We start from the raw sequence: 14007 nt of genomic DNA, 5'->3' as shown, positions 1-14007 counted from the left end.
CTCAATCTACTGCTGTTGCCTTATACTTAACTATCATAGAAACTCTGTTCACAGATTCTGCAAGGGTAGGTTTTCCAAAGCCCACTTAATGGGTAATAATTCATTCTGTCCTCATTGTCAACTTGAAACAACTAGTCATTATTGCCTAGAGCTCTGAGTTGAGAAGAATAATCAGGTCTTCTACCTCTTTTGTGGAAAGAGTAATGATTAATTAGCATGTCTGCCATGGAAAGTTTTATGATTTATTAACGCTGTCTTCCATGAGTGCCAGAGGAATAGATAGGAGACAAATGGGAGAAATCATCTGTACATTTCAGGATTTTATGCCTGAAGAATTTGAACATTGTAACCAACATGGAAAAATTCCAACTTAATCTATAGAAAAGCAAAAAAAAAAAAAAATCCCTCAAATTAGTAACTGCATCCATTAGATTCCCCCAAAGTGTGTTTAACAAAATTGATCCAATCTTTTTAAACTTAATCAAGACAAATGAGTTAATTTACACAGAAATTGTCTTTGGCACCAGAATAGAATGTCTCCATTTTCTAAAACTGTAGAGTAAACCCAGTTGGTGTTCTTTTTGTTGTACACTTTGAAATTTACAGGAAAGTTGAGAGATTAGTACCTATGTGTTTTACATCAAGAGTCCCTGGTTTTCATTGTCACTTTTTTATCTCTTTATATGTATGATGATATAGGTATATAGAGATAGATATGTGTATGTGTGAGTCACTGGTTTTTATTGTCACTTTTTTTAATCTCTTTTATATGTATGATGATATACGTATATAGAGATAGATATATATAGATAGATATGTATATGTGTATTCATCAGTCTTTATATATGCACTCATACAATTCTGAACCATTTGACTGTGTATTACAGACACTTTACCCCTTGAAGCATGTATCATCTAAACCTAAAGACATTCTTTCTTATGACCAAAAGAATATTATCCCTCTTAAGACAAATACCACCAACTTAATAATGATAACTAACATAGAATCCATATTTAACTGACCTCAAAAGCACCTTTACAATTTTGGCATGCACAACAGAAAAGAATTTCAGCACATGCCAGAGACACAAATTTATTTAGTAAAGCAGATACACATTCAAGGGACAATGTGAGCCATCTCAAGAGGGACAGTAAATAAGGGAAGCTCATGGCAGGGCTGGCAGCTCCAGGACCCACACACACCAAACCCCGTCTTCTGTTGCAAAGGAGGAGACCCACCTGCCTGTGGAGCCAAAGTGGCTGCAGGGATTCATGGCCTCTGGCTCTTGTGATCCCACAGGAAGAATTTCAAACAGGTCACACAGAATAACAAGAGTGAGAAGTGAGGATGACATACAGTATAGAGACTACATAGATCACCTCTGGAAAGAACGGCATAGTTCTTTCTTTTTGAAGTCCCTTTATTCTTGTCCCATTCTATAATACACCCTTACACAGTTTATACCCCCAGAAATTAGCCCTAAGCACATTTTCCCTCTGTGAGAGTCGTGGTGACCTAGTCAAAAGGGGTAGGTGTGACTTGGTTTTGGTGTTGGCCTGTTCGCAAGGGATGAGTGTGACGTGATCTTGAAATGATAGTTCCCTTAAGGGGTTTTAATTAACTATGATTGGGGCAGGTTTGGCAATCCAGTGCCCATTTTCCAGGTGTTTGGCTGTTTTGATAAGGTTCCCTGCCTATAACCTATGCAGCCTCTTTGATGTATATTCTGATGTCCTCCCTATAAGGCACCACCCTTTGTTGTTCTTCCCTCACCCATTGTTCATGGCTGACTAGCTACCTAACATTCCCTCCCCAGCAGCTCAGTATTAGCTCCACTGGGGATACAGTGGCTATACTGCTTCCGACAACATCTCCTCTCACCTGACAAGGTCCTTTTGAAGAATGAACAACATTTTCCAGGTAGCTGTCCCCCACAGATTCTCTTACGTCTACTGGGCCAGTAAAAGCATATGGCCATGCCAACACCAGTCCCCAAGAAGGGAATGACATTGCATGAGTTTTCCCAGACCTATCAGTCAGTTCCCTTAGGACAGGGAATACTCAGGCTCTGTGAGCAAGGATGGAAGGGGAAAGCTATGGCTTTGGACAAAGTGTACTGCCACATCAATGCAACACTTGCCTGGCTAGCATATCCCTTTTCTGCCTCCCCCACTCACTCCCCACAAGCACACTCTCTGACTATTGCATGGAGCCAGTAGCAGCTTAGATCCAATTCAAAGAATGAATGAGGACAGCCTACTTTAATATTAAACATGTCAGGCTTGCAGATATTTCAGACACCATGTTGAGTTTTATGCCTTTGTAAGCAAGAATCTTGTCATTTTTCTTTTACTTTGTGGCAATGCAGTTTTAATATCTCTCAGCCTGGATTTATAAAAAGACTTCTTAAAGTCAGGTGAGACAGCTTGCTATTTCACAGCCTAGAGAAAAAAAAGTTACTAAGTGATTGCATGTTTTTTCCAATTATGTTTCCAACAGGCCATCCGGTGATACTGTTAATTAAGGCTCTTAATTGCATTTCTCATTTAGCTTTAATAAGATGATTTGCAGGTGGTAAGAATATACCAATTGTTAGCATAAGCATTAGCATCTTCATGTAATTGATACTTGCCTATTTAATTTTGTAGTGTTAGTTTTAGGACATGTTTTCATCTAGAATTAAAGCCATAGTTTCTTTAATATCAATAAAGCCACTTATCATTAAAATGGAATTACTGAATCTTAACCACAGAGCACTAGAGACCAAATAGGGATTCAGTTTAAACAAAGTACTGACAAAGTTTATTACATTAAACTTGATTAACGTGATGATATATTAGGTAATATCTCACTAACTCTAAACTAAATGTGCTTTTGAGAACCTTAATTTTCAAGTGCTACTTGCCATCTTTATCTTTCATTATTTCTGTTTTGAAAGCAATAACACCTTTTATTAAAAATTAATTCTTGGGCCAGAGATTTGCCTAGTATGCACCAGGCCCTGGGTTCAATTCCCAACAATGCCAATAAAATAAAATCCAACAGCAACAATACTCTTAGCAATGACATTTGAAATGAAGGGATGTAAATAATATCCCTTCAATTGTTTGTATCATATCATTCTTACTGTCTTTTAAAAAAATAATTTTCACAACTTCTTAGAAATGTCTACAGTTAAAATTCTCAATTGACCAAAATTCACAAAAAATTAAAGGTCTTAAGAAGTAGACAGATATTTTCACCCCTTAAGTAAAAACAAAACAAACAACAACAAATGTGTGTGTATGTCATTAGTAATCTCAGGTAATATTAGAAACTTGATACATAAACTTGATTCATATGTAAACATAATAAGTATAGAGCAAACACACAAACATATATATATAAACACACATAAACTTGATCCACAAACTTAAACAATCTTAATAGTAACCCAGAAACAACATGTAAAATGATGTTTATGTCACGCAGTACATGTGACACCATCATCAGATAAACCAGATAGTCTTTTGAAAAGCAGTTAAGAGCACAAACACCCCTGTCATCCAGGTAGAATGGTGTCTCCCACAGTATCATCCTGGAGACTGCTTTTCTCTCACTCCTCCTGCATGGTCCACTCCATGCCCCTCCTATTTCTTGTGTTCCCCTGCTTTTGGTTTCCATCCTAAGAACTTTCTGAGAAAGAGTGAATGACATGATGATGACTTGGCCCAGAATCTCAGGGACATAGAGCCTGACATCTATTAATGCTATTTATTTCCAAGATGCATCCCAGATTTATTAGTAAATGGTTTAATAGAGAAATAAGACTGCTATTAATATTCTTGTACAATTCCTATGCTTTCACTTATTTTGAGTAAAGAAGTGTGGAATTTCCAGGTCATATTGATGCTATGATCTAGATATGTTTCAATTATTCCTCCAAGAGTTCATATGTTAGAAACTTGGTCCCCTGTGTAGTCATGTGTGAAGTTGTGGATGAGAGGTGGGGCCTAGTGGAAGATAGTAAGGTCATTGCTACTGTCGGAAGGAATTAGCATAGTTATCATGGGACCTTGGTTAGTTCCCATGAGAGTAAGTAAGTTGTTGTAAAAGAGCAAACCTGACCCCTGATCTCTCTGGCTTCCAGTATCACCATGTGACTTCTCTCTCACACTCTCATGAGCTTCCACCATGATGCAATCCAACTATGAGGCCCTCACCAGAGACTAAACAGATACAGCTACCTGATCTTGGACTTTTAGCCTCAAAACTTGTGCGCTATATAAACCTCTTTTGTTTATAAAGTTCAGGTATTTTGTTATTACCTATGGGAAACAGACTAATACAGATTCACTAGAAAACAGAGCCTAAGATCACTATTAAGTGCAAGTTATTTTGGAGCTACAATCTCAGACTTGGTAACAATTGACTTTGTTGAAAACTAAGGCTACTGTGAATGTTCATGTCCAAATCTTTTTAAATTTCATATCTCTTGGGGAATATCCAAGATTGGAATTTCTGGATCATATGGTTTGTGTATGGTTAACTTTGCTAGAAATTGTCAAAAGCTTTTCCAAAATCATTGTGCCATTTTACATTTGCATCAGCAAAATATGAAAGTTCTAGTTGCTCTAGGTCACTGACATTTGCTGTTTTTAGTATTGTTACTATTACTGCTCCAGAGGAGCATAAAGTGATGAGTTCTTGCAGTTTTAGTTTGTTTTACCTTGATATGAATATTAATGTATAACATCTTTTTGTCTTTTTTTGCTTTTTTTTATTCCTTTATAGTGAAATGTCTTTCTTAAGTCTTTTGCACATTTTTATTAAGTTGGTTGTCTAGTTCTTACTGATTTTGTGGGACTTTCTAATATATCCAGTAAAATGTGCTAATAATTTTTCTTTGCCTATCCCAATAATATTCTCTTCCTTTTTTCTGAGACACTTTATAGTTTTAGCTTTTATATGGAGGTCTGTAAATCTTTGTAAGGTTAATTTTTAAACATGTGTCTAGAATCCAAATCAAGTTAATTTATGTTTATGGTGCAAAAAATATATTGAAGGTTTTTTCATGTATCCAGTAATTCTATTGCAATTTGTTGAAAAATAGTTTCATTTCCCTTTTCCAGGCTTCATTTTCCATGGAAAATCACTTGACCATTAAACTGTATGTGTCTTTTCCAGTCTCGATTTTTTCTACTGATCTGTTTGTCTTTTCTATACCAGTACTATAAAATCTTGATTACTATAGCATTATAAGAAATTATTAAAACAGAAATTATAAGTGCTCCAACTTGGTTTTTCTTTAAGATTATATGGGCCAATTACTTTTTTTCATAATCATATAAATTCAGAATCAACTTGTCACTTTCTGAAAATTTAGACTTCTAAGATTTTGAGTAGGGCTTACATTATCTATATATGAATTTTAGGGGAAGTTGGTATCTTATTGACAAGAAGTCTAATCTATGCATAAGTCTAATCTATGACTCTTATAGTCTTGATATTCTTACAGAAATGTCTTATAGCTTTCAGTCCAGATATCACTTGTGTTTCATTAAATGTATGTTTAAGTATTTATATTTTTAATGTTATTCTATTGTTTTTTATTAGTATATAAATATAAATATGTATTTACCTTGGAAAATTTGAATTCATTTATTAGATCAAGGAGTTTTTGGTAGGTTGTTAAGTATTTTCTACATAAAATTATTCCATCTACCAGTAAATACAGTTTCACTTATTGCTGTACCATATTTTTGCCTTTAATTTTTTTCTTCTTATATAATTGCCCTGACTTAGTCCTTTATCAGTATTAAATACTGTTTCCTTTCTTGGTTGGAAGCATGCAGTATCTTGCCATTAAGTATCATGTTAGCTATAGGTTTTCATAGATGACCTGTATTAAATTGAGAATTTTTTTTATTTCCCTAGCAATTTCATTTTGAAGGTTTATTTTTCTGGAAAAGACTCTAATCTAGAGTGGAGGTTATTTTCATTCATCACTTCAATGCTCTCATTGCATTGTATGAGAATTCTATCTTATTGTTCCCTTTGTAACATTTTTCTCTACTTTTAAGAGTTTATGTTTAATTTCCAACAGTTTTACCACATGTCTTGTCATGGTTTTCTTTGTATTAATTCTTCAGAGGGTTTCAAGATGTCCCATAATCTGTCTTTCACCAAATTTGGAAAATACTTGAACATTATTTGTTCAAATATGGCTTCTGCTCCATTTTCTCTGTTTTCTTGAAAATATTAATCCAAGTTACTTCCAAATCCCTATCAAAGTAATCTTAAAATCTGGATCATCCATGTGTCTTGTTTTTTTAGCCCATTTTTATTTCATCCATATAATTCCAGATGGGTATTTGTTTATTTATATGCCTAGTAATTTTTTATCTGTTTTCAGACATTATGCACATAAAATTGTAGACTCTACATGGTGTTACACTTCTCTAGAGAGGGTCTGCCCTTCCCTCTGGTGTCCGATTACCTTACTGTAGTCGAGGACTATAGGACTGAGGCTGTTTTCAGTCCTGATAGGGCTCCATCTACTTCAAATTCATGCCTGATTATCTAATATATTCAACTCATCCTGTTATATTTTGTGAGACCTCCCTCTCCTCATGGATAGTACACTCTATATCTCATGAACCATCTGAAAAAAATCTGCTTTATGACAAAAACTGTGAAATGTCTGAGATTTTTACTCTGCTTGCAAGCTAAAATAAACTAGTCTTCCATGGTTTCATGGTGGCTGACAGAAGACCTGAAACTCCTGAATCAGAGGAGGACACTGTTTTACTTAAGGCACATGCAACAGTTTTGGAGATCTACCCCAGGGCACATTTCTTCATGCAGAATTCTCCAGGGTTAGTTCTAGAAAACAAACATTGTCACTATATCCCATCTGCCCCTATATTTTCTAGGGTATTAAGATCTTCTCCCCTCATGTGCTGGGGTTGGTTGTTGCTCCTCTACCCCTCACAAAATTGATGTGTATAACCATATTACCAAAACTAACTCATCCTTCAAAAAAAAATCATCTCCTGATCACAACTATCTCTCATCCATGAAGGTAAGCAACAAGAGGAACAAAAGCTCTTTATAAAATTGAACCGTAATTCGGTCTGAATTTTCTAGGTTTCCTTTTGGCTGGACTGACACTCAAATATGCCAAACAGCTATGGGTGACCAGAAGGAAAATGAGCTATTCAAAATGATCAGAGATGCTCAGGTGGAATCTGGATTTTCAAAAATAGGCCTATGCAACTCCTATCCTGTTCATCCTGATCACTAACCAGGAAATAGCTGAAAGGAGATGATACCTTTTTGTAACAAACTCATACAGTGAACAAACTGCCTTACTAAGGCAGTCACATCCCCCAAAATTGCATATGTTGGAGCCTGAAACCCCAATGTTATTGTATTAGGAAATAGAGCCTTTGTAAGGAAATTAGGTTTCAATGAGGTCATGAGGATGGCCGCCATGATGAGATCCGTGTCCTTGTAAGAAGAAAAGACACCAGAGTTCACTTACTCGCTCATATGAGGACATGATAAGAAGGTGGCCATGTACAAGCCAGGAAGAGAGCCTTTTTCAGGAACCATATCAGCCGACAACTTGATCTGGGAACGGTAATAAATGTCTCTCGTTTAAGCCACTTGGTCTACAGCAGCTACAGCTAGAAAGCCCAGAAGCTGCCTGAGACAAGTACACATCAGAAGAAAGGCAGGGAGAGAGGGTCAGTGTTTTAGTCTGTTCAGGCTGCTAGAACAAAATGCCTTACACTAGTTAATTCAGAAACAACAGAATTCTATTGCTTACAGTTCTAGAGGCTAAGAATCCCAAGATTAAGGTGCTAGCAGATTTGGTATCTGGTGAGGGTTCATTCTTTGCACAGGGTTTCTTCTATATGTCCTCGCATGATAGAAGGGACCAACAGGCTCTCTCAGACCTCTTTTATAAGAGTACTAATATTATTCATGAGGGAAGAGCTCTTCCAAATGAATCCCTGCCTAGATGCCCCAGCTCTCAACACCACTGGCCTGGGGATTAAGTTTCAATGAATGAACTGTTGAGGGACACAAACATTCAGACCATTACAACCAGAAATATTTTTGAGGCTACTTATTAGAAGGCCACCCCATGCTCCATCATATCAGGTACCTTTGGATGGTAGAGAACATGGAAACCCCATTGAAGATGTCCACTATCAGCTGATAGCTTTTTAATAAAAGGCACATGATTGTCAGGCTGAAAGCCAACAGCAGACATACATTAGTCTTAAAGGTGATAATAGTGTGGTCAGAGTTGACTCACCAGACCAAAGCTACAAACTGACAGACCAGAGCTGCAGCTCTCTTTCCTGAGAACGTGTCGGCAGCAGTGAGGCAGTGCCAGCCCTGAAAGTCAGTCTTCCAGGAGCAGGCAGGAGCAGCATCTCAAGCAACACATCCTCCTTGTCCATGAGACAGTGAGTTGAGGATACATACAGTGGCAACCTCTGCATCCGAATATAAAATCCTTCACTTCTACCCCTCTGTGATGGTGAGAGTATGGCTATGTGTGGCTGGTAAGGGCTCAGGCAGCCATTGTCAGTCTAGGAGGTGCAGGCTCCACAGGTCATCTCATCAGAGGACAAAGCTCACTATGTAAATTGATGTGAGTGGCCAAGATATTTGGATCAGCAGTTTCAATTTGCTATCCCGTTTTGTGGTCCCAAAGAAGGATGACTTTAATCTACCAGTCTGTAGTTTCCCAAAAGGCAGACCAAATTGCCAGGTGATTGACAATATCCCAAGAATCAGTAAAAATATAATAACCTTCATCAATGAATGTTGGCTAGATCTATGAGTACAGCCTCAAGTCCTGCCCAGTGAACAGATGGCCAGCTCTGCTTCCAGTCCTGCATAGCTGGTGCTGGAGCGAATGGCTGCTCAACCCAGTGAATGCCACCAGATTACAGCTTAGTGGAGGCATCAGTAATCCAGGTCTAGGGATTTAGGGGACTCTGTGTATCAAGAGCCCCACAGGGTCAGCAGTTTTACTTTGGGCAGCAGTGTAGGGGATAGTTTCCTTCAAAGGGATTTGTTTTCACTTTTTCATGTAATCCCAAAATGCCACTGGGACCAAGCCAGCTCTATTCTTGGATGCCATTTCCATTTGACAAGTGATAGACCCATGAGTCTCTCATGAACAATCGTAACAACTATAAACAAAACAAAAAAAAATAGCAAATTTAACCCATCAATACATTATAACAAAGTTGGATTTATTCCAGGAATGTGAGTTGGATTGATATTCAAAAAAATAATCCATTGACCATCTCCTGCTTCCAGGAGCAATGGAATAGCTAATGATAAACCTGCCTGTTTGCCTGCCACAATGAAAAAAGAGAGAGAAATGTAGAACTTCCTTTAGAAGAGCATCTGAAAGCTGCTACAGCACTTAGAATTAAAAGGGGTAAGAAACTGGAGACAGGAAAACCTGAGAAGTAAGCCCGAAGATGTAGTTGCTTTTACTCTGAGAGTTGTTGCAAAATGGGGTGGAGGGAAAGATTTTGGTGACACTCAGGAATTTTAGGTATATATCAGCCTTGCCTGTAAATGACTTTTTTGAAAGATTTTCCCTGAGGTCCTTTGCTGAACAGAGCTGAAGTGACTAAAAACCTGATCAGAAAGCCTTAGAAATGAAGCAGAATTTGGAACCACTATAGGGAGATTACAAAGTATAATAATTCTTATTTGAAAATAGAGATAATGTCTCTCTGTGGCAGAGGACAGGTGTGTTCACTGTTCACCAAAATAAAGATAATGTCTCCCTCCAGAACAAAGTTTGGAAAGGTTTGCTTGCAGTCTATTGTAAAAGTGTAGCATTCATTAAGCTTGAGGTTCCCCAACAGTAACACAAACTCACTAAGTGTACCATGTCCACCTGTGCCTGCTTCTGAACCACCCCTGTGAGATTTGGGGATGCGAGGATCTGACATAAATATGAGGCTCATGCTTTGCTGTGCTGTAATGATGTACATTGTGAGATGATTACCCGCATTAGGTTGATTGGCACATCCATCACCTCACACAGTTACCCTTTTTGGTGTGTGAGAACATTTAATATCTATGCCTTAGCAAATTTCAACTATACAATATGGCATTAACAACTGTGGTCTATAATAGACCTACAGAACTTATTCATTCTGTACAAATGAGACTCTGTATTTTGGAATATCTAGATCATTCATATTTAATGATTTAGTTCATTCATATTTAAATACTGATATGTTAATTTAAATCTATTATCTTGGTTTAAATCTAAATGTTATCTTGCTATTTATTTGTTCCTTTTTTAACTCTTTCTTGTACTCTCTTGAATTATTTAAGAATATTTACTATTCTCTTTTCTCCTCTGTTAGCTTGTTGGTTTGGGGGTGGGTATCCCACAGGTTATAAAATGCATCTTTGAATTATTAGAATTTACTTAGGAATAGATCTTAGTACTTTTACCACTTCCTGGCCAATGTATGGACCATAAGATTTATGTCATTTATTACACATTGTCGTATTTTGTGCTACTGCTGTCATTTGTTTTAATTCTACGTGTGACTTAATTCCCAAAAGACATTGCTGGTGTCACTTTAAGCAGTCAGTATCTATTTACATTTACCAACATTTTTGCCCTTTCAAATCTTTTATTCCTTTTGTATAATCCTGCTTTCATCCAGGATCGTTTTCCTTCTACCTTTTATATTTTTACTGTAGGTCCAGTGGTAATAAATTCTGTGTTTATCTGAAATACAAAATTCTAGATGGTAATAATTTCCTTTCTACAAGAAACCTTGCTAAGATTTTGATAGGAATTGCTATTAACCTAGAGTCAATTTGGATCGAACTCACATCTTTACTATGTTGAGTGTTTTCTAATTCATAAACAGTATGTATTTCCATTTGTTTTAGATCTTCTTTGATTTCTTTCATGAGAATTTTATAGTTTTTAGCATATAAGTACTGACACTTGTGTTAGATCTATACCTAAGTCATTTTTGAGTGATTATAAATGGTATTATAATCTTAGAATTCCCATGTATTCATTGCTAGTGTATAGAAATACAGTTGATCTGTATGTATTGATCTCATATCCTGAGACCTTGACAAAATAACTAATTTTAGGAGTTCTTTTTTAAGTTTCCATCTGATTTTCTACATAAACCCTGGCATTTGTCAATAAGAATAGTGTTATATCTTCCTTTCTAATCTGTAACTAAAGGTTCTACTTTATTTTCTTTCTTTTTTATTTATTTATTTTTTTTACTTGCTTCACTGGCTATGACTTCTGGTACTAGTAGAATAGCAATTGTGAGAGTGGATATCCTCACCTTTTCCCCACACTTAGAAGTAAAGCATTCAATCTCCCTCCACTAAGTAAGATGTTAGCTATATGGTTTGGTATATGTTGTTTATCAAGTTAAGGAAGCTTCCTTCTTTTCCTCATTTTATGAAAGTTTTAATCATGAATGAGAATCTAATTTTATATCAAATGCTTTTTATCCATTCATGCTATGACTATGTGGTTCTTTTTTTTCTGTAGTTTGTTACTATGTATATTAATTGATTAATTTTAAAATATTAATCCAGCCTTGCATCCCTAGAATAATTGGTCATATTGTACAAACCTTTGTATATATTGCTAAGTGCTATTTTGTTACAATTCTTTGTATATATTGCTAAGTTTATATTTTGTTAACAATTTTCCAGCATGTCCAGGAAAAATATTATTCTACACTTTTCTCTTTTTGTACTTTCTTCATTGGATTTTGGTGTCAGGGTAATACTGGCTGTTTTCTAGAATAAATTGTATGGGGTTGGGTTTTGAGGGTAACTCTAATAGCGGTTGATTGGTGGTAGTTCTAACTATTACATATATACATATATACCTTTTCAAAGATTACTGGAGTTGACATTTAACCACATTTAGTGAAACCTATAACTCTTTCCTGCCTTTTTGTTTCTTCATCCTCCACCCTTCATAATATGATTGCCTTAAATATGAACTGGGTATATATTGAGACATACAATGTTATAATTTTTGTTTCTACCATTAAATATAATTTAGAAAACTCTTGTTTTCTAAACTCATATTTGCTCCTATTTTTGCTCTTTTTTTATTTGAGAAAAGGTGGCCACAATGCTCTATCTTCCCACTGAGATTCTTTAGAAAATCTTTCACTGATGTTTTGTGATTGCTTAGCAAACACACTTCTGGTGATCCCTGCCTTTTCTAGGCTTCTGTTCTAAGGTGAACTTCTGTTCCAGGTCGCCTGAACTGGTGGTCCACCGTGTGCACGAGCTGTAAACGGCTTCTTCCTTTGGCCACGACAGGGGATGGGAACTGCCTTTTACATGCCGCCTCACTGGGTAAGCTCTGCAGCACAGACAGAGTGGCAGGGCTCCAGGCCTTCTCAATGCATGGTTAAAGCACAGACATATGCTAAGCAGAGCCAACCATGTCACTATCATCTGGAAGAGTTCCCATGAGATGGAGTCAATAATACTGGCCCTTCTGGTCAAGTAACTCACTGGGTTGATGGACAGATGAAACACATGTTAGAAAAGACCTGTCATAATAAAAGAGGCCTTGAGTAGAACTTCAGGTACGAGAATTAGAGACCCTGGCCTAAAATAATCCAAGAGGATTTCCTAGAAGAGTCAAGATCTTTACTGAAACTTGAAGAACCAAAAAGAGTAGAAAAGAGGACATTCCAGGCAGGGAGACCAGAGAAATAAAGTACAAAGGCAGGAATAAAAAGGGTGTTTAGAGGCAGAACACAAGGTGGGGTTCTAGCAGGAGGATTGGGAGGCAGTACACGAGGTTGGGTAATGGTGGGACCACCATATTGACAGCAATCTATAACGAATCTGAACTGATAAGAAGATAGGCATAGGTATTGCTTAGGGGAATTACCATGGTCAGAATATACAGCAGACATATCAGCGAGCTTCCCCAATAGGAAAAAAATATTTGCAGGTACATAGGTATGGGTGGCAATATTTGGCAATATTGGGATAATTGAGAGTTATAATGGACTTTCTCGAAGTTCAGTCATTCTCTTTAGGTCCTGCTTACATGCACAAGGCCAAATTCATTTTAAAAAGCAAGTCTGAATTTGCACCAGTGGCCTCACTATCAGGCCAGTTATTTCTCTTCAGTCCTGGAGAACATAATCTCTGTCCAGGCAATGGGGCTCTCGAACAAGAATGTGGTCTTTGGTGGGCAAAACCACCTTCCCAGGTGAATGTGGCCTTAACAGGTACTGTGACCCAGAGCAATGGCTAGGCCCCAGACCCATCTAGACTTCAGTAAGAGGTGGATGAAGATCAGATTGAACAGGGTTTTAAGGTAAATGCATCAGGGTCTGAGAAGGATGTAGAGAGGCCCAGTGGAGTATGGCAACTGAGAGTAAGAGGAACATTTCATGGACTTGATGATGCTGAAGTCAAAGGCATCCACCTGCCTCCTCCCTTTCCATGAAAACTATTATATCTGATTTGTTTTGTTTGGTTGGCATTGAAATGCATTCTACACTTACCATGGTAAGAAAATAAAAATCAATAACCCCACCACTCATTGTTGACCTCTTTTAATATTTTAGTATCTTGTCTTCTCATCTTTTATCTATTCTTAAAGTAAAATTATAATCTCACTAGTTTACAGCTTGGAATTTGTTATTTTCCATTTATATTTTTTTAAATATGCCTTTTACTTTAACATAAATTAATCATCATATAATAATTGTACATATTTATGAGGTATAGTAATCTTAAATTTTTTGGAGAATTTTCCATGCTATTCTGCAAAAAATGTGATTTAGTATTTGGGTCATATTTCATTACAATATTTAATACCAACTATTCTACTTTTATTGAATGCATTTTACTTTGTTTTCTATAAAACCTGGAGAAAGAATATAAGAGAAGAAATCTCTCATCTATGTCAAACAGAGGCCTTGTTGCAATGGCTTTAT

The 14007-nt window shown here is 36.7% G+C and overlaps 1 protein-coding gene across 1 annotated transcript in view; it reads left to right on the top strand.

Annotated features, from left to right (window-relative positions):
• Positions 1-14007, top strand: part of Otud7a (OTU deubiquitinase 7A) — a 136531-nt gene that overhangs the window by 86992 nt on the left and 35532 nt on the right. The window contains exon 5 of the mRNA XM_027955887.2: positions 12299-12400. Within this exon, the coding sequence (XP_027811688.2) occupies positions 12299-12400 (102 nt within the window). The remainder of the gene's footprint in view (positions 1-12298; positions 12401-14007) is intronic.

Source organism: Marmota flaviventris, chromosome 2 (genome assembly GCF_047511675.1).
Source record: "Marmota flaviventris isolate mMarFla1 chromosome 2, mMarFla1.hap1, whole genome shotgun sequence".
Classification (NCBI taxonomy): Eukaryota; Metazoa; Chordata; class Mammalia; order Rodentia; family Sciuridae; genus Marmota; species Marmota flaviventris.
The sequence above is the reverse complement of the archived record's forward strand: the minus strand, read 5'-3'. Positions and strand labels throughout refer to the sequence as shown.